Source organism: Drosophila ananassae, chromosome 2R (genome assembly GCF_017639315.1).
Source record: "Drosophila ananassae strain 14024-0371.13 chromosome 2R, ASM1763931v2, whole genome shotgun sequence".
Lineage (NCBI taxonomy): Eukaryota > Metazoa > Arthropoda > Insecta > Diptera > Drosophilidae > Drosophila > Drosophila ananassae.
The window spans coordinates 5,417,973-5,444,766 of NC_057928.1; the positions used below are offsets into that span (position 1 = coordinate 5,417,973).

General features: G+C 37.9%; 2 protein-coding genes across 7 annotated transcripts in view; both read right to left on the reverse strand.

Annotated features, from left to right (window-relative positions):
• LOC116655877 overlaps positions 1-26,794 on the reverse strand; it is a 111,361-nt gene that overhangs the window by 62,113 nt on the left and 22,454 nt on the right. The window contains exon 2 of the mRNA XM_044715120.1: positions 9,234-9,334. Coding sequence (XP_044571055.1) covers positions 9,234-9,264 — 31 coding nt within the window. The 5' untranslated portion in view covers positions 9,265-9,334. The remainder of the gene's footprint in view (positions 1-9,233; positions 9,335-26,794) is intronic.
• Positions 3,762-6,970, reverse strand: LOC6493829 (mucin-2). Of its 6 annotated transcripts, none has more exons than XM_032454024.2 (3): positions 6,849-6,970; positions 4,891-6,786; positions 3,762-4,452 (listed from the first exon to the last, which is right to left on the reverse strand). In XM_032454024.2, the coding sequence occupies exons 1-3, from the start codon at positions 6,856-6,858 to the stop codon at positions 3,872-3,874; spliced, it is 2,487 nt and encodes an 828-aa protein (XP_032309915.1). In that variant the 5' UTR covers positions 6,859-6,970; the 3' UTR covers positions 3,762-3,871. The 6 variants fall into 6 exon arrangements, with proteins under 6 accessions (XP_032309915.1, XP_032309916.1, XP_032309914.1 ...); XM_032454025.2 differs by having other exon boundaries at positions 3,762-4,426; positions 4,886-6,786; XM_032454023.2 differs by having other exon boundaries at positions 3,762-4,456; positions 4,886-6,786.

The following is a 26,794-nucleotide window of genomic DNA, read 5'->3' on the forward strand; positions in this document are numbered from 1 at the left end:
AAAATGTTAATATAGGTGTATCTGCACTGTATTCAATAGTCAAATAGTTGTCAATTTCTATATCTGTATCAGATTTCATTAATTTAATTTTTTTAGTCTGTCGATTATCAAAAAACTCTGCGAAGTTGTGATTGGTATTTTTTGGTGGGCTGTTTTCAGATTCAGATTCAAAATTAAAATCAAGATTTTTTTTTAATTCATCTATCATATTTTTTACTGTTAGAATTACATGGTTTTTTTTCTCTTCCCCTAAAAATTTTAATTCTTTAAATGGCGGATTTAAAAAGAGGCCAACAAAATTTATTGTTGCTGGCTGAAAGCGTTTTTGCAATGAATTTAACGTCATAGATCTTAGTTGACTTATAATATCTGCATCTACAAACTCATTAAGTGAATTGCAATGTTTTTTTAACTTTTCAAACCAGAGTACGTAAATATGCATCGTTGGTTGTTTCTCTGAACTCAGCTGCTCGGAGCATTCTTTAAAGGCTGCAAGAAAATTAATAAGATGTTTCATGAAAACAAAATCTATATTGGCTATTCGTTTAATTTCGTTTTTTTGCAAAAGTAGTTTTTCAATTTCCTCTTGCCCTTCAAGAATGCTCGAGAGCATGATATAAATGGAATTCCATCGAGTTCTTACATCTTGTTTCAGACTCTTAGTTAATTTATTGTTCAATTCGGAATGCTTAAAATATCCAACCAATTTTTTACAGTTATCCAAAAGAATTTCAAGTTCTTGATTACGATTCCTTTCTAAAACGTCCTCCATAACTAAATTTAAGTTATGGCAGGCGCATGAAATTCGTTTGTACTTGTTAAAAGCTGCGACAACATTTGCGCCATTGTCGGTTACAATTACAGATTTATGCAAACTTGATTTTAAATCGTACTCCTCTAAGATATTTTGAACGTGGGCTAAAATGTTAACGCCCGTTTTCTTTTCCGAGGTAAATTCTTTGATACCTAATATAGAAACTTTAAGCTCAAATGAGTTTGTTATATAATGAGCGCTTAATGATATAAAACTTCTTTGGGTGTAGGTATCTGTCCACATATCCGTAGTAAATGCTAGCTCATACAAATGTAGAGTTTTTTGTAGCTCCGACTTGATTCTGGTATACTCCGTCACCATAATATCTCGGGTTAAAGTTCTCCTCGACACTACCAAGTCCTTAAAATTTTGTTTGCCATAGGTAGAAACAACATTGATGACCTCTTGGACGTATTCTTGGAATCCTTCACCTACAAGTATTAGGTAATGTAATTGTAAGTTAAATATTTGTAAAGATACTAGTTGTGTATATTGAGAAAAAAAGGTAATTGAAAAAAAACTAATTTGTGTATGAATTGTTGTACCTTCAGTAGCATTCAGAGGCTGCAAGTCTTTGGCAACTAGTTTCAGCTGCTTGCATGCCAAATTGCGAAGCACGCTCCTGGGAACATCATGTTTCACAAATTCCTTCATTGATGGCTGATTGTTAAGTTGTGCTTTTACTACATCACATTTGTGTCGCAATAAAGTTCCAGTGCCTGTCTTGGCTGTATAGGCGAACACTATCTTGCATTTTGTGCAGCAAACAAAATTAATTTTTTCACCGCACTTCTCAATCAACGAAAATAATTGCCACACATCACTTTTAGAATTTTCCGGTTTCACAAGCTTGTAATCCGGATCATTTTCTTTTAAAGCCCGTTGAACTTTTGCTTTATCCATTTTTTCGCACATTCTATTGGTTTTACACAAAATATAGAGGTGGTCAACTATGTCATTGAGAAGCTTAAGCTGAAAATTATCGAAAGTCGCCACTATCGAATGAAAAAGTTGTAAAAAATATTTTTTTTTTGCCAATATCGAGTGGCATCACGGCACTTGGCATTTTGGCATTTTGGCACTTTGTCAAATGACAAAATCGAAATACAACGTTGCAAAAATTTTTTTTTCTCGAAATTTCCAGAAAATACAATTTTTAATGCTTCGTGTTTTGTCGTGTTTTGGAGGGTCGGCACGAAAACGCACGCACGCGTGTTAAATTTTTATTTTTGTTACGAACACGCGTGGCCACGCGTGCGCACGCGTGCCACGACGAAAACACGAGCCCATGCCCACCTCTAAAAGAGATCATAATTAAAGATTGCAAAATTATTATGAGTCAATTTCTTCAAGACAATTCTGACCTTACCAATAATGAATCCCAGTTAGTAGACGATGAATATTTCGATGTCCCCCAAATTGGGACAATACAGGACAAGGTGGAACAAGAAATTTCTGAATATTCTAATATTAATGTTGTATACTCTACTGATTTTAATGCTTTAGCTTGGTGGCATTTAAATAAGCAATATAATATAATAAATAAGCTGCAAAATAATTTGGCTTTCCAGCGAGCAGCGCTGCTTCGGAACCGACCATTTCAAACGCAAAAAATTTAATAACAGAGAAGCGTTGTCAAATAGCCACTAACTCAGAAAATATCAACAAAATAATTTTTTTGCATTCCAATTTAAATTAGAAATAAATAAAATAAAAAACCATAATTATAAAGCCTTTTCGGACTCGAAGAAAATGCATTGCATTTAATTTGTTTTTATTTCCTTTTATTTACATTTTCAACTCGAATCATTCGAATGAAACGTCTCTGTTTTCAACGTTCTCAATTCCCTCAATTCGTTACCTTCTACCTGCTCTTTGTGCAAATGAGTACGCATAAGAGGGCCAACCCTCTCACACCATGTTGGCCTTGCTCTCAAATTGACTCAACTCATTTTGAGCATTGTGCATTTGAATGTGTGTTTTTTGCCACTCATGCAGATGTCTACGGACTCCGTAGACTTGACGCTAATATGGACTTATATATTTGGACCTTACATCCAAGTACAAGCTTATTGCTTGGTGCGAGAAGCCAAGCCACATTTGTCTACATTTACTCGAATTTTTCGAAGTTCATGGCCCATTGATGAAATGCGTCCAGATACTCTTGCAATGCAAATGTGGCAGACAAAATACTACTGCTTTTGGTCAGGACAGCAGTGTCATTAGCGAAGGTCGCAATTAGAACGTCTTTCTCATTCACTTCAGTGATTGGAGTTTGTGTAGGCATATCTGAGATAGAGTATAGAGTAGGGCCGAGGACGCTACCTTGGGGAACTCCGGCAGAGATCGGTTTGGTGGACGACTTGTATCCATCAGCATATACGTGGAAAGTGGTTCTTCCAGGAAGCTTTTCACGAGCTGGAACAGTTGTGGCGTAAGTTGTGGCCACTCTGTCAAAAGCCTACTAGATATCAACAAAAGGCAGCAACTGCATACTCCTTCTTCTCTAAGGCTTCTAAAGCAAAGTTGACAACTCTGTGCAATTTCTCAGGAGTTACAAAACAATCCAGTAGGGAAGCAGAATCAATACTCGAAAAGTTACCGATTTTGGTAAAATATGTTTTTCAGATTTAAATTGGATATATGTATAAATAGTTCGGCACCAAGGTTTTTCAACAAAACCTTGTTTGGGAGCGTGGCTATAATTTGAAATAACCTGACCTGCGATTCCTCCAGCCTCTGAGATCCACGCGTTCATACGGACATACATGGCTATATCGACTCGACTGTTGATGCTATTCAAGAATGTAAGTACTTTATGGGATTGGAGATGAATCATCCTCCCAGTTATATACATTCGCACGAATAAAAAATACCCTTCTACTCTACGATTACCGGGGTATAATATATAATAGAATGCCAAAGCAATGTTTTATAAACAAATAAGTACTGCTGCGATTAATATGCTATTTATTGAGTGGTGGTTACTGTTGGTTAGGAATACAAGTTGCAGCGCAAGCTCTATCGTCAATCCAGGGGGTGGAGTTCGCTGGGGGTTTAGTTTCGCTGGGCCGGGCAGTTTAGTACAAGGCTGCGAGCACGGCACTCACCGGCCTCGGAGTCGAACCACAGACCGGCACGACACTTTCGGAGCAAGCGGCGACCCTCACGACACTCGTAGAACCGTCTGCAGTGATTTGGGTCCCGAACCAGACTGCCCTCAGCACGACCGGCGCACATGGCACTGCTGCCTACCGGACTGTTGCTGGCAAAGAGATTCCTCAACGGTTTGGGAATCAAATCAATTAGCCCCTCACTCGTTGACTTCTGGAATCGAGATGTCTCAGCGGTGCAAGGTGGTGTTGTGGGCTGACGACAGGCGGTAGTGGTGGTCTCGGTACAGGGAGGTGGTGGTGGTGGCGTTGGTGGAGCGGGGGTTGTGCCTTTGCATGGTGGACGAGGAGTTGTTTCATCATTTGGACCAGGTGTCGTAGACTTTGATTGACCATTGCAAGGAGGACGCGGAGTTGTTACATCATCACTACGGGGTGTAGAAGGCTTGGCTTCGGTTGATGGAATTAGAGGACCGCATGGTGTAGTTGTTGTCGTTGTGGTAGTTGTTGTTGTCGTTGTAGTTGTTGTGGTGGTCGTGGTGGTTGTGGTGGTTGTGGTGGTCGTAGTAGTGGTTGTTGTAGTCGTGGTTGTCGTTGTAGTGGTTGTTGATGTAGATGTTGGAGCGCAAGGTGTTGTTATTACATCATCAATAGAAGTAGTTGGTTTGTTTGACTCCGTGGATAATTCACCATTGCATGGAGGACGTGGAGTTGTTACATCATTTGGACCAGGTGTCGTAGACTTTGATTGACCATTGCATGGAGGACGTGGAGTTGGTACATCATTTGGACCAGGTGTCGTAGACTTTGATGGAGAAGGGGGAGTTGTTACATCATTTGGACCAGGTGTCGAGGACTTTGATTCCCCATTGCATGGAGGACGTGGAGTTGTTACATCACCACTGCGAGGTGTAGATGTCGTAGCTTCGGTTGATGCAATTATAGGACCACATGGTGTAGTTGTTGTGGTGGTCGTGGTAGTGGTGGTCGTGGTTGTGGTGGTCGTGGTTGTGGTGGTTGTGGTTGTGGTGGTTGTGGTGGTCGTGGTTGTGGTTGTTGTTGTAGTGGTTGTTGATGTAGTTGTGGGAGCGCAAGTTGTCGTTGTCGTGGTTGTGGTTGATGTAGTCGTGGTTGTTGTTGTAGTGGTTGTCGTTGTGGTGGTTGTCGTTGTAGTGGTTGTCGTTGTAGTGGTTGTCGTTGTAGTGGTTGTTGATGTTGTTGTTGGAGCGCATGGTGTTGTTAGTACATCATCAATAGAAGTAGTTGGTTTGTTTGACTCCGTGGATAATGATTGGTCTGGACCAGGTGTCGTAGACTTTGGTTCACCATTGCATGGAGGACGTGGAGTTGTTACATCATTTGGACCAGGTGTCGTAGACTTTGATTCACCATTGCATGGAGGGCGTGGAGTTGTTTCATCATTTGGACCAGGTGTCGTAGACTTTGATGGAGAAGGGAAAGTTGTTACATCATTTGGACCAGGTGTGGAGGACTTTGATTCCCCATTGCATGGAGGACGTGGAGTTGTTACATCATCACTGCGAGGTGTAGATGTAGCTTCGGTTGATGGAATTATAGGACCACATGGTGTAGTTGTTGTCGTTGTGGTAGTTGTTGTCGTTGTGGTTGTTGTGGTGGTCGTGGTTGTGGTTGTGGTGGTTGTGGTAGTCGTGGTTGTGGTGGTCGTGGTTGTGGTGGTTGTGGTGGTTGTGGTGGTCGTGGTTGTTGATGAAGTTGTGGGAGCGCAAGTTGTCGTTGTAGTGGTTGTGGTTGTTGTAGTCGTGGTTGTTGTTGTAGTGGTTGTCGTTGTAGTGGTTGTCGTTGTAGTGGTTGTCGTTGTAGTGGTTGTTGATGTTGTTGTTGGAGCGCATGGTGTTGTTAGTACATCATCAATAGAGGTAGTTGGTTTGTTTGACTCCGTGGATAATGATTGGTTTGGACCAGGTGTCGTAGACTTTGATTCCCCATTGCATGGAGGCCGTGGAGTTGTTTCATCATTTGGGCCAGGTGTCGTAGACTTTGATGGAGAAGGGGGAGTTGTTACATCATTTGTACCAGGTGTGGAGGACTTTGATTCCCCATTGCATGGAGGACGTGGAGTTGGTACATCATTTGGACCAGGTGTCGTAGACTTTGATGGAGAAGGTGGAGTTGTTACATCATTTGGACCAGGTGTCGTAGACTTTGATTCACCATTGCAAGGTGGACGTGGAGTTGTTAAATCATCACTACGAGGTGTAGATGTTGTGGATTCGGTTGATGGAATTATAGGACCGCATGGTGTAGTTGTTGTCGTGGTTGTCGTTGTGGTAGTTGTTGTTGTCGTTGTAGTGGTAGTTGTGGTTGTTGATGTTGTTGTGGGAGCGCAAGTTGTCGTTGTGGTTGTTGTGGTAGTGGTTGTGGTTGTCGTGGTTGTTGTGGTAGTGGTTGTGGTTGTCGTGGTTGTTGTGGTAGTGGTTGTTGTAGTGGTTGTTGTTGTAGTGGTTGTTGATGTAGTCGTAGGAGCGCAAGTTGTCGTTGTGGTAGTGGTTGTTGTAGTCGTGGTTGTTGTAGTCGTGGTTGTTGTAGTGGTTGTTGTTGTAGTGGTTGTTGATGTAGTTGTAGGAGCGCAAGTTGTAGTCGTAGTGGTTGGGGCACAAGGTGTTTCAATTGTTGTTGTAGTAACGATAACACAAGGTGGTTTAGTGGTAGTTTCACATGGTGGTGGTGGTGGTGGAGTGGTTGTCAGTTTACAGAGAGGTGACGGGGTTGTGGTGATACCTTTGCAGGACTCCTGTGGAAGCTTGGGCCTGGTGATTCTGTGGCCCGATCCGACGCATATAGCAGCAGAAGCCACAAGGGCCAGCAGAAGGAAATTTGCTGTAAGGAAATCTGTTAACCAAAGCCCACACTTATGGTACTTGCTATTTCACGGTACTTACACAGATTCATCGAAAACTTCGGGCGGCGCAAAAGGATAACTAACTGCAGTTGGTTACTTTACCGCTTTCGCTTCGGTGCTCTAAGATCTGACATTTGCACTTCACTTTTATAGTCGCGTGGTAGAAAATATTCCATGTTTTGGGCTACAAAGTTACAAGCAAGTTACGACTTTTTACCTGATAACTAAGGGCCAATTTACAAAGTGCAGAAGTCTGATAACGTGTTCCGTTTTTGCGAAACTTTTTTACTTCCTATTATATTAGTCCAATGCAAATTTCTTTATTAACAAATAAATTTTTAGCTAATAATGGAAAGTACCCAGCAAATTGCCAGTGCTTATATTGCTCAATCTTGGTGAATTTTGTCATTATTAAGTCATTACATCTATTTGTAGTCATTATTACATTTTCTGAAGTGCGGTCGGTTTGTTATCTGCAATCTACAAAATTATTGAAATCTGCAATTCTCGACTTTTAGGGAAAAACTTTAATTTGGTATTTTGAGTCTATTGATAGGTATGGCTTTATTCTTCAACCAAAGAAAAATGAAGCCTAAAATTAAATTATTGTCTGTGCAATAAATTTAATAAAATATAAAAATTTAATAATCATATAAATAAAACTTAATAATAAGTGTCATAATGAGATTTGTAAGTAAACAAATAAAACAACCTGTTGATGATGTTAAATACCGGTAGCAAACACGCATGCCACGCCCAAAATATATGGTATTTATTTTGTTGACGAAGCTATAAAAAAATTATTTAAGTAAGATTATTTTAATATCCTTGCAGAGGGTATATAATTTTGGAAGGAGGAATACATCTCTGACACTTTATATACAGTATAGGGAGGAAAATTTAGTACATGTTGAAAATTTTATGTTTAACTGCTCATAACATATAAACGCGAAAGTAAATGGTAACTCCTTTTTTTTCTAAGATTTTATATCTTATTCGTAACAAAATGGCATATTTATTTTGGCCATTAATGAAGCCGTTTACTAGATATAAATTGAAATCAGTAGCAACATGCATATACTCAGTCTAAGATGATATGACACAAAAAGGAAACAAGAAATTTTTAATACTTGGTCCAAAGACCCTTGATTTTTTAGCCAACCTTTAACGATTTTGGCAGTATGTTTCGGGTCATTGTCATGTTGAAAAATTAATTCCTGTTCGGGATAGGCGCATTTTTCTATAAAATGGGGTAGATTGTTTTTCAGGATTTGTAGGTAGTCTTCTTTATGCATTATGCCATCGATCTTGATAAGATTTCCTATGTTCCACCATGTAAAACACCCCTAAACAATAACATTTCCCCCACCAAGCTTCACACTTTCCCTGATATGGGATCTATTTAGCTTTTCCCCAGGTTTGCGCCAGCAATAGTGCTTTCCATCCGATTGCATTCGATTGAATTTTGATTCGTCGGACCATATCACACGTTTCCACTCTTCTGCAAATTTGAGGCGAGCCCTAGCATTTTTTTTGGAAATAGATGGTTTTTTTTTTTCTCACGGCTGCCTTATACCCTATTTGTTTTAAAGCCCTTCTGGTTGTCCATCGGCTGACATTTTGTTGGATTTCCGTCGAAGCCTCTTTCGGGGTTAAATTTCTATTTTTCCTCATTCTTTGCATCATGAGCCTAGGATCAGAGTCCTTTAAAAGGCGAGGGCGACCACTTAAATTTTTTGACTTAACATTTTTCCTTTTTTGGACTCTAACCACCACTGATTGGCTTATGTTAATTTTTTTTCCAATGGCACGCGTCGAGAAACCTCGATTTGTTAAAAACACAATGCTGTTCTCTTGATCTGCCGATGTTTTTTTCATTTTATCACCAAAACAAAACAAAATTTAAGATCAATGAAGAAACTTTCTTTGACGTGTCGCTCTCTGAGTTATGATGGTGAAAGGTGACTTATTATTACAGGGGTTTCTTTAATAAAAGCAACAATACAGTTCGAATCACGTAAGGTTCTAAACGGAGTATATGCATGTTGCTACTGATTTTAATTTATATCAAGTAAACGGCTTCTTTAATGGTTAAAATAAATATGCCATTTTGTTATGAATAAGATATATAATCTTAGAAATTATATCGGTCTGCCAATTTTAAAGCTATCGACATCAAACATTTTAATTTCCTATTATTCACACATTATTCTGTTTTTTGCCTGCAATATAATCCGGAAGGGTCTGTCGAATATATCCTGTCTTAGTAGTCATATAACTGATGGATCGGAAACGCCATAACATGGTATTTAAGCTAGAAGGATAGAAATTTTTATCTAGGAAGGGTATAATAATCCGCCTTTGGATCTGCCCGTCTTGCGATCCGCCCGAAATTAACATTGCTTTCTTTCTACTTTATACTTACTGCCAATATGTTCATTGTGAAAGGCCAACATTTTCGTAGTTGTTCTTTTTATTTCAACTTTTTAAGATACAACAATATTGGATTCTGTTTTTTTATATTGCCTGAAAGTATATAAATAGATCATTTTATTAATTATATTTTATTAATTTACTCAATCAATATAAAACGAAAAAGAAAAGGTAACTTAGACGCTTTTATACCATTCATTATACACTGCTGGTCTTGGGTTAGACGCACTCAGTTTTCCACACAAATTTAATTTATATATTTTATTTTAATTATTATTGAAAAAAAGTTAATGTGCAAAAATCTTGGTTATTTAATAATACTTCAATTATAATATTCAAATTTATATAAAACAAGAAAGGAAAGCTAACTTCGAGCGGAGCCAAAGTTTATATACCCTTGCAGTTCAGTCGCAGTCCGCTAGGTGGCGCCACGCATCTTATATTATTAGATATGTAGCGGATCGTATATAGTTGGCCGATCCTTATGAAATTTGGCATATCGCATTATTTTGCCAAAAGAGTAATCTGTACCAAATCCCATCTTTCTAACTTAAAAAACACCAAAGTTATGCCAATTTCGATCGTTCAATGACAGCTATAGGATATAGTCGGCCGATCCTTATGAAATTTTGCACACAAGATTTTTTGGTCAAATATAACATGTGTAGAAGGTCCCAACCCTCTAACTTAAAAAACACCAAAGTTATTGCATTTCCGATCAATCAGTTATATGGCAGCTATAGGATATAGTCGACCGATCCCGGCCGTTCCGACTTATATACTGCCTGCAAAGGAAAGAAGGGTGTGTGCAAAGTTTCAACTCGATAGCTTTAAAACTGAGAGACTAGTTTGCGTAGAAACGGACAGACGGACAGACGGACATGCTCATATCGACTCAGGAGGTGATCCTGATCAAGAATATACATATATACTTTATAGGGTCGGAGATGTCTCCTTCACTGCGTTGCACACTTTTGACCAAAATTATAATACCCTCTGCAAGGGTATAACAAGAAAGGAAAGCTAACTTCGGGCGGAGCCGAAGTCAATATACCCTTGCAGTTCAGTCGCATTCCGCTCGGTGGCGCCACGCATCTTATATTATTAGATATATAGCGGATCGTATATAGTCGGCCGATCCTTATGAAATTTGGCATATTGATTTATTTTGCCCAAAGAGTAATCTGTACCAAGTTCCATCTTTCTAATTAAAAAAAACACCAAAGTTATGCCAATTTCGATCGTTCTATGACAGCTATAGGATATAGTCGCCCGATCCTTATGAAATTTTGAACATAAGATATTTTGGTCAAATATAACATGTGTGGAAAGTCCCAACCCTCTAACTTAAAAAACACCAAAGTTATGGCATTTCCGATCAATCAGTTATATGGCAGCTATAGGATATAGTCGACCGATCCCGGCCGTTCCGACTTATTTATATAAAAAGTTTCAACTCGATAGCTTTAAAACTGAGAGACTAGTCTGGGTAGAAACGGACAGAGGTGATCCTGATCAAGAATATATATACTTTATAGGGTCGGAGATGTCTCCTTTACTGCGTTGCACACTTTTGACCAAAATTATAATAAATAATATAACAAAATTAAATAACGAAATCTCGCTCCAAGCACGTTTAATAGCTGCTGTTTCCTTATCTTCGTATTGCTTTCCTCCTTCGTATATCTTCCGTGTTAGCCAGCCCCAAACATTTTCAATTATGTTAAGATCTGGAGAATATGGTGGCCAGGTCATGATATTAACATTTTGATTTTCGAAATAAACGACTTTACTATTCGAGCGTTATGAATAGGAGCATTGTCTTGTTGAAAAATCTAAGGAATTGGTCCAAAGAGAGTATTTAATTTTGGAAATACGGACTCCAACAATGTTTTGAAGCGATCGCCGTTCATCTTCTGATCGATAAAAATCAAGTCAATTGTTCCATAAAACGTGAACGAAAACGGGGCACCCCACACCATTACAGTGGCGGCGCTAGCCTCGTTGGCGCTCGGGGAGAAAGACTCTTTTGCCGAATGGGGAAAAATCATAGAAGACCAAAAATTAATGTAGAAAATCTGAGATTTCAACTTTGGATGATTATTCCAAAGATATGGTAACTGCTAGATACCATTTTTTAATTTTAGTTGGTATACATACTTTTCAAAAATGATATGTACTAGAAACAATGATGGTCGTCGCAATTATACGGCCTACATAATTCAATATATGGTAAAATTTGATCGATTTCTTCTCTTAGGTGTACCGCGGAAACTGTAGGTGATAGAACCTATGTTTGTTCTGGACTTTGGTTCAGGGGAGCCTAAAGGTTATGGAGCAGGTAAAATTATGCGTGGAGGGAAAAAAAAGTTGGAAATTGTCGGCCTGTGTTATCTGTTCCAGTAGTGATTTGGTTCGACGTTCCTTCTATTGGAGTAGGTTTATTAGTAATAATATAGAGGGAGTCATCGAAGTTCGGGTACAAGTTTTTGAGTGCAAATATTAATTACTTGTTCATCTCTCAACAAATGCTTGATCTAAAGCAATGAGTGTTGCTTTTTTTAGTTCGTATCCTTATCAACAAAAATTGGAAGTCTGGAAATGTAACGTTTAAGTTTAACATAATTTTCTTTTCAACTTGCTTTAATAACTGACACCTTTTTTGTTTCACTTGAATAGCACATTTTAGATTTAGTGTCATGTCCGCAGCCAAGGAGATTGAATCATAAACGTTTTTGATTAATTTGGGAATTTTAAACATAGTTTTATCATTTTGTGCAGTTAGGAGTCGTAGAACTTAACTAAGTCACAAAGAACGGATCCAAATACAAAGCTACATATATTGATTGTGACCTTTCTTTAGCTAATATAGCTAAAAAATCTAGAAGAAGCAGAAAAGTCGTATACAATTCTATCAAGAACATATAAAATTATGAAAAAACAAGAAAGGAAAGCTAACTTCGGGCGGAGCCGAAGTTAATATACCCTTGCAGTTCAGTCGCAGTCCGCTAGGTGGCGCCACGCATCTTATATTATTAGATACATATATAGCGGATCGTACATAGTCGGCCGATCCTTATGAAAATTGGCAGATCAGATTGTTTTTCCCAAAATAGAATCTGTACCAAATCCCATCTTTCTAACTTAAAAAACACCAAAGTTATGTCAATTTCGATCGTTCTATGACAGCTATAGGATATAGTCGGCCGATCCTTATGAAATTTTGTACACAAGATATTTTGGTCAAATATAACACGTGTGGAAAGTCTCAACTCTCTAACTTAAAAAACACCAAAGTTATGGCATTTCCGATCAATCAGTTATATGGCAGCTATAGGATATAGTCGACCGATCCCGGCCGTTCCGACTTATATACTACCTGCAAGGAAAAGAAGTACTCGATAGCTCTAAAACTGAGAGACTAGTTTGCGTAGAAACCGACAGACAGACGGACAGACGGACATGCTTATATCGACTCAGGAGGTGATCCTGATCAAGAATATATACACTTTATAGGGTCGGAGATGTCTCCTTCACTGCGTTGCACACTTTTGACCAAAATTATAATACCCTCTGCAAGGGTATAAATATAAAAGTTCCCAAAAGTAGTGTTCTTAGCGACACAGATAAAAGTGCGATTCTGCAGGAAGCCTCAAATTCTCATGACTCTGTGAGCAAGATAAGGGCAAAAGCAGGTGTTGACCCGAGCAAAACTACTGTTTGGCGAGTTATTTCGAAAGCTTTCGATCTTAAGCGTTTAGAACTTAAAAAAAAAACCACCGCTTAACCCCAAACAAAAGGAAGCACGGTTGACCTTTTGCCGCGTCAATATGTCATGGTGTAACGAGTGGAAGCGCGTAGTTTTTTCTGATGAATTTGGAGGGGCCAGATGGCCACAATTATTATTTTCATGATCTGAGGAAAGGGACGCATCAATTGTAACTTTTACATAGTCGAGTAGGCGGAGTTTTGGTTTGGGGAGCCATATCTTACTATGGGACTTGTGAACTCCAATCCTTATCCTCAAACATCAACGCAAAAGCGTACCTAAACGTCCTGGGAAAAGCTTTTCCACCATTTGAAATTTTGTTTAATAATTTTCCTTAGACATTCCAGCAAAACAATGCCCCAATACATACTGCACGTGTTGTAAAATCTTTTTTAAAAGATAAAAATTTTAATACTCTGAATTGGCCACCATACTCGCCGGATCCGAATATATTTGAAAATGTTTGGGGATGGCTGGCCAGAAAAGTTTATGAGTCTGGCAAACAATTTTCAACCAAAGAAGATCTTATTGACGCCATTCAGATGGTCTGGGCTACAATATCCCTAGACTATATTAAAAAACCATATGATTCTCTGCCCAACCGGATCTACGACGTTATATTGAATAAGGGGGCTCAACCCATTATTAAATTAACAAATATATATATTATAATACTCACTATTAAATAAAAACACATTTCCTAATATTTAAGTTCGTTAAATATACTTTAAAAAAAAAATGTGCTATTCATGTGAAACAAAATTATTGTGAACTTTTTTAAGTTTTTAAGTTTTTTTTGGTAACATATATTAATAGTTTATTTAATTTATGTTTTGTTACTTTTCTTATATTTAAAATTGATTAAACTATAAGTTGAAACTTAAACACCAGTGAGTTTTCTTTTTGGTTAAAAGATTTAAAAGATTTGAAATTGCATATAAAAGTGTGCTATTCAAGTGAAACGCAGTGTATATGCGTGGAAGAAAAAAAAAGTTGGAAATTTTCGGCCTGTGATATTTGGAGTTTTAAATATGACACATTTGTACGCTGAGTTCATTCGGGAAAACCCTTTTTAAATTAACTATTGGTCACAAACAGCACACCCTCCGATGAATCCCATTGCAAACGCATCCACTTTGAGTATTTTTTTATTTCAACCAGCAGGACTGTTTTGGTTGAATGGCCCTGAAAGTTTTAGGCAACACAAACAGAAGCTGAAAAACAAAAAGCGTATAAAAGAAATTTACTGAGTTAAAAAAGTGAAGAGTAGAAACTTTTTTAAAGCAAACGTGCCTACCTTTTCTCTTTGAACGAGCCGTAATAGCAATATATAAAAATAAAAGTCTCGACCTTTTTATACCCTTGCAAAGGGAATTTTAATTTTGGTCAAATGTGTGCAACTAATAAAGTAAATATGTTTATTATTGATCAGTATCAAATCCTTACTCAATCTCTGCACGTTCGTTTGTTTCTACGCAAACCTGTCCGTTTTAAAGCTTTTAACTCCAAACTTTCTACCCCGTCCTTCTTTAGTTTTTTTCGCTGTATACAAGTCGGAACGATCGGGAACGGTCAATTATGTATATCTTATAGCTGTCATATAACTGAATAATCAAGAATGTCATACCTTTGGTGTTTTTTAGGATATATCAAAAAGACGCCAAATTTTAACTTTTGTCTTTTAAAATAGAAGCTTGGACTTTTATGGTCTTTTTTTATGCCTTTTGTTATGGAACCCTTACAAGGATGATTGTCAATATATATCCGGTATTTAACGAATATATAGGTTATCATATAAATGTACCTTTAAGTGTAAAAGTTAGCATACCTTTTCTGTTATATTAAAACTTATTCTGTTATAACCCATTCTGATGTCTACCCAAATTTAAAAGAAATAAGTATACTAGTTGCACATCCTAACCATAGGAAAACAATAAAATAATTTTAGTAATAATTTGAGTAAATATCAAAATAAAAAGGGCAAGATTTTATAAAGATTTTTTTAAGTGCTTCCACTTTTGCGCATACCGAAAGTTCTAACCCATATTCGTCCTCGTAGATGGGTCGAGTTGCTGTGGCGTTCTACTTGTGTGGGAATGTTTGTGCGAGTTCTGCAACTTAGCCTTTAGTTTCAAGAGCACGGCCTCATAGCTTGTCGCATCTCCTAGGTTCCCATCATCCACTTAACAGCCCCATAAGGCAGGTGCTCAAGTGAAGCCACCCACATAAATATATTTATTAATGTTTCTGTGTGAGAGTTCTCTGGCTTTTTTTTTGTTTGTTGCGTATCCTTCTCATACCCATTAGCCAGGCACCCATTGCATCGACATACTGGATCCCTGTCCGCAAACGTCCGCGAGGCGTAACTGACTTTCCATGCGTATTCCCCCCAAACTTGTTTCTTTGACTTAAAAAGTTGTTAAAAAGCGAGTAATTATGAAAATACTCAAAATGAGCTCTGGTACCGCAGGTGCGCGAGTAATTAAGGCTAGCACTACTCAATAGAGTAGAGTCTACTGCATTTCCAAGTCTATACCTGACCCTTATTTGACTAAAGTATCTGAATGAATCGGTCGGTCAATTTCGGAAATTCTTTCGATTGCTCTACTACTATGTACATATGTATGTACATATTTACACATGCCAGGTTTCCTTATTTGAGCTTCTTTGAAGCAGTCCCATTTGAATTCGACCTCATTAAATATTAAATAATGTTTCTATAAATAGTTTTATTGCTTATTTAATATTATAGTCTTTATATTATAGTTTATACTGTAAGATGTATGACGGATCGGATATACATGTATTGGAAATATCCGTACTATCCAACGAATCCATCTTGGGATGTATGAAACCAAGTAAATTAAAAGAATATTAAATCTATGTTCTTAATCGTCCTACCAATATTCTTATTATAAAAAAATTATAAAATATATTTTTAATTACACTAATATTTCCATGTTTAGATTACCAAATCAAATTATTTTTCATACTTTTGCATGTTTCAGGACTAACATTTTTTTATCTCGTATAAAAGTCATCCGTTTTGGCTGAAGTTTATGTTCTTTTTATCTGTTCATCCTCTGTAATACAGACTTCTGAAGGTGGAAGGCGGCATAGCGAAATTTTTAAACAAAGTTAAGGTATAATAGTATTTTTAAATGCCAAATCTCATAGCTCTATCTCTTATCGTCTACGATTTCGACGCATTCTTCCCCCTTATTTGGAAGAATTCTTTCATAATTCCCTTCTCTTTATTTAATTATTTTGCCCAAAGAGTAATCTGTATTAAGTCCCATCTTTCTAACTTAAAAAACACCAAAGTTATGCCAATTCCGATCGTTCTATGACAGCTATAGTCGGACATAGTCGGCCGATCTTTATGAAATTTTGTACATAAGACATTTTTTCAAATTTAACATGTGTGGAAAGTCCCAACCCTCTAACTTCCGATCAATCAGTTATATGGCAGCTATAGGATATAGTCGACCGATCCCGGCTGTTCCGACTTATGTACTGCCTGCAACAGAAAGAAGGGTGTGTGCAAAGTTTCAACTCGATAGCTTTAAAACTGAGAGACTAGTTTTCATAGAAACTGACAGAAAGACAGACAGACGGACAGACGGACATGCTCACATCGACTCAGTTTATCCTGAGTCGCCTGGCCTGAGGTGATCCTGATCAAGAATATATATACTTTATAGGGTCGGAGATGTCTCCTTCACTGCGTTGCACACTTTTGACCAAAATTATAATACCCTCTGCAAGGGTATAAAAAGTTCCTTTTCAATAGTATCGAGATTTTGAACCTCGATAGTATCCATTTTCACTCATCTTTGTAAGTGCGAGATTTTTTGGCAACAAACGACAAAATTTGCGCATATAACTTTTTCTGTTTTCAAAACTAGATAACTGTGAATGGACGGAGATTTGTAAGGAATCACTATTTAAAGACTGAACGAAGAGCTCAAGGACTGTTTTCTTAAGTTTTCTAAAGTACTTATGAAATTGGCAAAGAAAACAGTTGGCGTAAGTGTTTTGTATCTTTACCGGATAACATTGACGCGGCAACATAAATATTTATAAATAAATAAATATTTTTCTAAAATATACAAAGTCACCGGCAGAGGGTATTATAATTTTGGTCATAAGTGTACAACGCAGTGAAGGAGACATCTTCGACCCCATAAAGGATAAATATTCTTAATCAGGATCACCTCCTGAGTCGATATGAGCATGTCCGTCTGTCTGTCTGTTGCAGAAAGTCTTTCTCTTTGGTTTAAAGCTATCGACTTGAAACTTTGCACACATTCTGCTATTTGCAGGCAGTATATAAGTGGGACCGACTCCATTTTGGACCTAATCCGATATGCCAAATTTCATAAGAATCGGCAAACTATATCCTATTGCTGTCATGTAACCACAACATTTCCTACATTTCCTACAGTTTCCAACATTTTTATTAGAAAATTGAATTGATAGTGAAATTCTCAGGAAAGGATCGCCAACTATATACGGCAAAGGTGTATCAAGTTCGGCTCTGCCCGAAGTTAGCTCTCCTTTCTTATTTAATTTTAAACTCAAACGAAATACGTATTATATGGAAGGATCTTATAAGAGGTGCATTTTTTACTTTTTAATAGCCCATTTGCTTTCCAAAAATAGGAAAATCAAAACACATTTTTGGTTTCTCAATGACCTAAACAATTTAACAAATAAAAGTAGAAAGTAATTAGTTCAACTAGTGCTAACGGTGGAAGCTTATTTAAACTGTGTATGGACATCGAAAAGCGTTCAAAAACTGATAACTAATTGGTCATAGATACAAGTAAAAGATAAAACTAAGTTAGTGCAGCCACAATTGAAATAAACGTTAAGTGGCTGCAACCCTGACTGAACAAACATTTAAAATGTTACGAGAATCTGAAGATAACATTGCCCATCCAATCAAACATATGACGACCTGCATGCCTAGGCGTGCGTAACGACATTATATTAACTCACTCACTTTTTCACCCATCATGATTAGAAATCTAACTTAAATAAAATTTTAAAATTATGAAATACTGTACTTTTTTTAAGTTCATCCAAAATTATTAAGTTTGTTTAGATAAATCATCTATATGAATGATATAAATCTAGATTTTAATTGCAAGATATGACAGAAACCCTGTTATGGCTGCTGCTTATTCTTTTCGCCTACTATAATAGCGTGCATGATCTGGGGGTTACTTTTCATTTTACTTTAAAACGTGTGAATATAATGCCTAGAGTCATAACAAACATATTTATTGCTGAGAAGGTTTTCTGTTCTAAGTCTACATGTATAATGCATTAGGTAAAATGTCCTGCTAGAAAGAAATTAGGACCACAATTTATGTTTATTACATACCTATTACTTATGTCCATACGCCCACAGCCGGAATTTTTGGTTTTCATACTCGAAGGGTTCGTTTCATTGTTTGCAAGTATGTTTTATAAATTTATGCATTAATATAATTCAAATGGCTTCCACTACCTTCTTTCTTTATAAAATTATAATTCTAAATTCCGCAATTCGGGTAAGGTATATTTGTTCTGTTTTATTGAAGTTGGGGTATTTTCATTGGGGTTATCTTGAAACTAGCCAAGATGGGGAGAGTGGAAGTGCATGTTTGGATAAATCCTGCATTTGTCACGCCTTGGCCGCCCCATTCCCCATGCTCCCACTCGTTCGCGATATTATTTGCATGTAAAATGCGTGTGTGCGGTTTGGCCTCGTTGCAAATGCAAAACAAAAACTGAAAATGAGCAAGCGGCATAAATAAAAGGACAAAAAATTATCCTTGGGAGTAGGTGAATATGCAATACCCTTTAAAATTTAATCAAAAATGTTGACTTGAACTATAGGCTACCCAAAAATGTGTGTCCATTGAATGGTAAGTATAGGAAGACCAGAGAAAGTGAAGTATAAACTAGATTTTTTCTTACATGATAGAGTAAGACCATACAACTTCATAAAATGCGCACCGCTGAATAAAGCCAGTAAGCTTAACCTGTTAAAGTTTTGTCTCTCCGGAGAAACATCATACAAAACTACCAAGAAATAATAAATCTAAAGCTGCCATCAGCTATTGCAAAAATCAATAAATATACGAATCGAGTTTCCATTACTCAGATGTAAAAGGCAGTGTTTTCATGAACACAACATTCACGTCTGAATGCAACAGGTGGTGGAGTTGGAGACAAAGGATTCTCTTTTTGCTTCGCTTAAATATTACCAGGGCGTTTATTTGACATATATGTATTTGTCTGTACCAATGAAAACTACTGCATAAATCCCATCCCATCAATATTGGGATTACAGCTGCATAGTAGCTTAAGTATGAGAAAATGTGTGCAACAGTTGAATAATGAAACCCAATGACTTGGCTGAAAACTTGATATTTCCACTGCTTTAAGATTAAATTTTTCCTTGTATGGCTGGGCCGTCCCGTTCCATTTAGCGCTCCTCACATATACAGGATATTGAACTCTATGCCAGCTATGTGCCCGGAGACTGAGAAGGAGTGGGAGAAGGAAGAAGCTAAGAAAATATTCCTGTGGCTTTTCACACTTCCATAATGCCAGTGGGCAGTGGGTTGCGGGGGAGCGAACAATTACGACACATACATATCACACGATTCAGGGAAAGGTTTGAGGTACATGGGAGAGGTACCATATTTAGTGCACACCAGAATTGTGTGGGTGCACTTATAGGATGTCCTATTGCGACCTCCTGATTAACAGGTGGCATTTCCATCGCTACGAAAAGGTAACTGATTTTGACACAGTTTTCGGATAAAATTCCCTATAGAGCTATGCTTATTAAATCAATATTAACAGTAAGGACTTACAATTCTTATCATTAATTTAATATTTATCATATCAGATACAAATGGTGTCAAAATTTTCTTCATAAATATACATGTTTTCACAAATTCACGTTTCGGTGGTTACAATTAAATTTCAAAATACTTTTGCTTTCAAAAATATATTTGAGGCTTTTCGGGGCGCAACTTTCACTGAATTCACATGCACCTAGGGCCAATTCACTTCTCTTCGACTATCGTCAAAGTTGTGGGCCAAATATATCAACACTTCACTCTCCGGATGAGTGACGGGCGATGCCAAACTGGCGGACGCGTCGACGGCAGCGGTGGGCAGGAGTACGCAGGAGTACGCGGGCGATAAAAAATTCGTAATACCGACACCGGGTGAATAGAGAACGGCGCGCGTTGTGAAGAACAGGAATGTTCGCCAAGCGGCTACTGCCACACAACTGAAGGACCAGGATGCACTCGCTCGCAGTAGCGGACGACTAGGGAACGAATGGAAATGAAGCAGTCAAAACACGACTTCGGTTCCGAGCGACTGCTCTAGGGCAGGAGCAGGGTCTTGGGGGCCGGAGCCACTCGGCAGAAATCGAAAATACACGGCCGGGAATACGGAACGGGTTAGGCTATGGGCATGAGTGGGGGCGTGAATGTGGGTTCTGGTTCAGGAGAGGGGAAGCGAATTCGCCGTCAGAGCGATGGTGCTCGGGATTAGATTATCGCCATCAGAGGTCGGGGAGGTTGGATGGGGGGAGAGTATGGCTTGGGGGCCAATCTGCCCACCTCAAAATAGAACCTGCAACCTGACAGCTTTACGATGGCAAAATAGTCAAATAAACTATTCAAATCTACACGAAAATAGGCGCTTGCTGCTGACGCCTGCGCCCCACCCCGTTGCCGCTGAGCTGCCTTTTAGCGAGAGGCCCGGACTGGAAAACAGGCCTAAGCGAATGCGACTGCACATTAGGCCACACGGCCGAAAGCAGCCCTCACACACCGTTCGAGCCGTTGACAAAAAGACGAGAAGCGGCGAAACAAACGACTGGGCCGGGGCGGGATGTGTGGGCGGCCGCTGATGGGGCGAATGCGAAAATTCAAAGCATTGCACTGAATATGTAAAAACATCAGATGCAACCCAAGGAAAAAGCACAGTCACCGCTAAAACAAAATGACGCCTACCCTTTCGCCCTCCTTTATTGGCTTGCTCGGATATGTAAGTATACATGTTAACTTGCACGGAACCCAAACAATTGAACAATTTTATATTGTGTGAAATGGGAAAACTTATTCTTTAATAACCTCTAATGAGTGGCTGTATGATATAAGTTATGAGCTTTGTAGAAGGTTCGAGGATCCAAAAACAATTGAAAACATGCTATTTTTGTCACTCTGACTTATTAAAGCTAAATCAGGAGCTCCTTTTAAAAACTCATTGTTGACTTTGGTCGGACTAAAGGTTCCATATTCAGTTAGAATATTTCTTTTAGAATCGGCAAAGATTATATTATTCTTAAAAAGTTCTTGGAGATTATTTTTCAATGAATTTTTTAGGAAAACCATAAATTCCTTTGATAAATTAACTTGTTAAAAACTATTTGGCGTTCAAGCATTGAACACACGAAATAAATATAGTTTTAAAGATAGATTTTTAAATGATCGGACTCATGTAAAGAAGCAATTAAGAATAATGTTTATGACCCATCCGTTGAAGTCTAACATAAACATGCATAAGTGATGCACTTGGCGCACTCACGAAAGGGTAATTTAACATGTCACGTGCAATGCGTTGATAAGCAGTTTTAAATAGATTTAAAATGTTCATGTAACTTTCTTATAAGAGTTTTGTTTTAAATAAAATCAGTTTGGAAAAGGAATTTATTGGGGTAGCATTACTTTCAGTGGAGCTCCTCTTAAACACATCGATTTCTTTATTTGTTATTCTTTTTTTTTCATATCTATCAAGCCTTATTTATTTATTATCTTAAAAGATTGGGCCCCTGAAACTACGCAACTCTCATTGTTGTATTGTACACAATGACTTAGATTAAATTGTAAATAAACAATAGAACAGAAATCAAATGAATTACATTTTTTTATAACAATTTCGCTTTAAAATCTCCATTTTGGTAAAATTAAATAATCCTCGTTTACAGGCGAGCTATAGTATATACAGGTCCGTTCTGGATTCAGTTGTTGAAAAAAAGAATTTCAAAAAAGTTTACACTAGTATTATGAAAAATCCATTTGGATTTGGTATGAAATTATAGTTGGTATGACTTCATAATACCCGTATACCCTTTTACCTATAATAGCTTTCCTACAATCTTAAATTATAAACGGTGGGTAATCAAAGGTTTTGATTTGTGTAGATAGCAGTGGATTCTGGACCTAAATAGATATGTCACTGCTCCCAAAAATATAAGTCAACTACAGCTGTAGGCTCCTAAATCTGACCAGTTCGCTTCCGCTTTGATGGTTTCTGTATTTGACAGAAATGCTAACCCATAACTTTTGTCGAGTGCAGCGAAACTATCCAACCCTTTCCATCGCCTTTAAGCGTTTCCAGCATTTTGGCCAACCAACCACGAGTATTTTCTGTGCGGAACATTTAAATTTTCTTGTGACTGGCTCTTGTGCAACTCGTAGCCGGGGCTCCGGATTGCGGACAGCGGACTCCGGAGTGGCAGGGTTAAGAGTGCAAGAATGAAGAGACTCAGGACTGGAGGCGGCTTAACGTGTTGCAGCCACCACACGAAGCAGCCATGTTAGATGGCGGAGTAACGAAATTAAGAATTAGTATTCATGCTTCGCAGTGTCATTTCCGCGGATGCGTGCAAGCGCTGAAACCAAAAAAAAACTTTTGCACAACATTTTCCCAAGTTGCCTGCAGGGATCTGACAGTGAGGCAACGATTGATATGCATACCACCAATGAAATGAAAAAGATAGGGAAGCTGGAAGGAAAGTTCAAGCTGTGTGAACAGAATACCCCTTTATATAGAGCTTATTGCTCAACTTATCACATAAATTCATAATTATTGCTTCTTTGCATTATTCAAAGTTCTTACACGTTCTTAAGGGTCCTTCCATCGGGCAGATGAGAGGGTATTAATTGGCGCATGGGACGAACCTCCTTTCAAGCCGCCCCTGCCTTCTCAATCAGCCCGAAATATGGGCAATAAAGTCGGATGCCACATCGAATTTCGCACACCAGTTCTTCTGCTCGTGTTGCGAGTGTCAAGCGGACAGAATTAAGCCTCAAATGGAGGCAATCTGGGAACTGGGGGACGCAGGACTTTAGCACCAGCAGGGGAAACAGGTCGCCAATAGTCAGGCACTTTGAAATATTTTGTACATTATGCCACAAAAATTGTGTTCTGGCCAAGTGCCAAGTTTGCCACCAACGCTGCTACCAGCCTTCTGTGCACCAGCCCAGCTTCCAGCCTATTGGCGGCGGGGAAGGGATTTCCGATTTTGGGCTTAACATGGCCGAGCGCAGAGCTCAGTTTGCTGAACTACCAGCCTGAGTACTATCCTCGTCCTGGCTGACATTTAAACTGATGCAAATGTACGCTGCAGGACACCGCCGAGAGTGCTTGCTTTTGTTTCTCTGGCAGAGTTTATTTCGATGCTAGGTGTCGCAAATTTTACTCAACCAGTAGCTAAAAGCGATGTCGCCACAATGATTTTGAAACTAAAAACATTACTTAGTGATTAACAGTTATAAGACTAACGGATGAGTCGAAGAAATTTCTCCACTACATTCAGTCCTTTGGCTGCCATATAACTGAACGTTCGGACATGACACAAATTTTACGTGGGTTTATTTAAAAGCTTGGAACTTATTCCAAAACTCATATTATAAGTAATTCTTTTTATAATGAAATCGTCATATGGATGGGCCAACTGTATCCGATATTTCCATTAATTGCAGATCGAAGATAGGTGGATCTTTAATCATTATACTATATATAAAATTTAGAGCAAATTAATACGATTTACCGAATTTCATAAATTTGACATGGGATGACGAGGTATTTTAAATCTTTTAATGTCTTGGGACTTTTTCTACATTTTTTAGATAGTTGAGCAAGTTGATAAAATTACAATACTTAATTATCAATTTAATGTGTTGGCATACGTGTTTAGACAGGTATAATTTACTTGGAAATAAAGTTTAAAATGAAAGGAAGCTAATAAATCAAGCTTCATTTCAAGCTTTCATGTCATATGAACAAAAAAAGTCAATGAAAGTGATCTTTAAAACTGTGTCCTTCTGTTTCAACATGTAATTATTTTACATGTCTATTTTATTTGTATATAAATTAGAAACACATATTCGGTAGAATTTATGTTGCAAGTACCCCAAAACTAATTAACATTTTTTATAGAAAATTGTAGACTGGTATAGAAAAAATCATATTGGTTAGTAGGATCATATTGGTTTTTTTATATCTGAGGGAATTATAATTTTGGTTGTAACGCAGTGAGCTCTTTAAGGCACAAATCTTCTTGATCAGCATCACCTCCTAGGTTGATATAAGCATTTCTGTCGTTTTGTACGCGAATCAGTCTTTCAGATTTAAAGCTATCGATTTCACTACATTTGGATAATAGTTTTCGTTTACCAGGCCAAATAAATGGGTATATATGGGTCATATATATCCCTTGTCCACCGCTGAACAAGAGACAATTCTTTTAATCTCTTTTATTTAGCGAGCTCTTAATTCTTTTTTTCAGCTTTGCGGGCAATTTCAATCATGTATTTATAGCTTTAACGTAACGAAATAGAGAACCTTAAAAAAATTCTGCGGAAACGCTGGCAAAGCAATTGCACGGAGTTTATTGTTGCGCATTTGTAAGCGCAGCTGTTGCAGCAAAATTTCTCCACAGGCACCCGGTGGAGCTGGGTTTGTGGAGCAGCTGTTTCTGGAGGCGAAGACTTAAGGGGACGCTTTACATAAATCCATCTGGAACCTGGGTACCCTGGAGGAACTTTTAGCCCACTCCGAAGCGCATTTGTATTAAATCGAACGTTTCCTGCAGCCACCCGTTTCCATTTCTGCTCCAAGCATGGCTTTTTGAGGAAAAACTGCACAACTGTTTTATTTATTGACTGCACGTTTCACATATCCTTATAATTTTTGTATGTGAGCTCTACATATGTTTGTCTGGGAGAATGTCTTGAAAAGATAGGCGGTGGGTTTGTGTTCTTTTTTGCGCTCCACTGCACGTCCAAATATCACCAACAACTTCTTCATCTTCGGCCCGTGCCCCTCAAGCCCATCTACGTAAGCAATCTACTGAAATTGGACCTGCAACAAATGGCTATGTTTGCGTTGGCCGAGTCAGGCTGTTTCTACATCATTTGATTCCCCTTGCGTCCCATCCGCGCGGCGAATACCGTTTCGACATTTTAACGGCTTTTAAGCAAATAAACGATTTTTGCATTTTAAAATTTGAAGTCTCACTACTTTGCTAATGTCTGATACTCAACCAATTGGGTATCGATCGAAACGTATGTATACATATATCAAATCCATACAATCATGGTTGGATGTATCATAATATAATATAAGCGCTTGTTAAGAAGGGTATAGGTAATTTTCGGGTTCTTAATAAGAGTGTGTTCTAGTGTGTTTAGTTACAAATACATGAAAACAAGACAGGACGGCTATAGTCGAGTTCCCGACTTTATGATACTTTAATAAACCTTTTAAAGTATGGACTTCCAAAAAACCAAATTTTGTTGCACACACATATGTATATTTTGGAAAAAAAACTGGAACAACTTAGAGGGCATGCAGAATTACAAGTATTTTATGAATTACTCGTTTAAAATCCGCCGATTTGACTGAATTTTATATATTAGATATAAATTAGAAAAAAACATTTTATTGTTTTATTTATATTTCATTTATTTTTTTTATTTATTTTTTTTTCAAATACATTCCTTTGAGTTTTTGCACTAGAAAAAACTAAGTGAATAAATAGCAGCACGGAATCTGTATGAAGTCACGATCTTTTAACTTCAAAACCACCGAAGGTATGCTATTTCCGATCAATTAGTTATATGGCAGGTTTAAGAAATAGTCGACCGATCCGACTTACATATTACGTGCATGCTGCGTGCAGGTATAGTGAGAAAATAAGTGAGCTTTAAAACTGAGATACTGGGTCACGTAGATGGTGAACTGGCAAAAAATGAATTGGAGCAGGCTAATGCTTTTGGCCAGCATCTAGAGGATCGCTTCACTCCCTTTATCTTTGCATCGGTAGAACAGTCTAGAGAGACCCATCAGAGTTTGGAGACTCAATTGCAGATGTCAATGCCTTTAAAGTTTATAAGAGTTGAGGAAATATGTAATGTCATACAATCTTTTCCCAAAAACAAAGCTCCGGGTATTGATCGAATTTGTCACGCTACGATAAAGGCCTTGCCTACAAGAGCGATTCTTTTCTTAGCATTAATTTATAATGCAATTATTAGGATCCAAGTGTTCCCAAAACAGTGGAAATAGGCTGCGATTATGATGATCCACAAGCCAGGAAAACCAGAGGTTTATCCTGAGTCATATCGTTCAATTAGTCTCTTACCCTCTTTGTCTAAATTGTGGGAGAGACTTATTGCAAATCGAGTTAAAAGGATTATGACTGAAAACAATATCTTGCCAGATCATCAAATTGTCGTTCGAGGAGGACATGGCACCGTGGAACAGGTCCACAGACTGGTGCAAAATATCTTGCAGGCCTTTGAGGATCAGGAGTATCCCAACGTAGTTTTTTTTTATATGCAGCAATCCTTTATGCAAGATAAGGTGTGGCATGATGGGTTATTGCTCAAAATTAAAAATCTTTTACCTGCTTTGTACCATGAACTATTTAGATCATATTTGGAAGGACGAGAGTTCAAAGTAAAAGTAAAAAAATA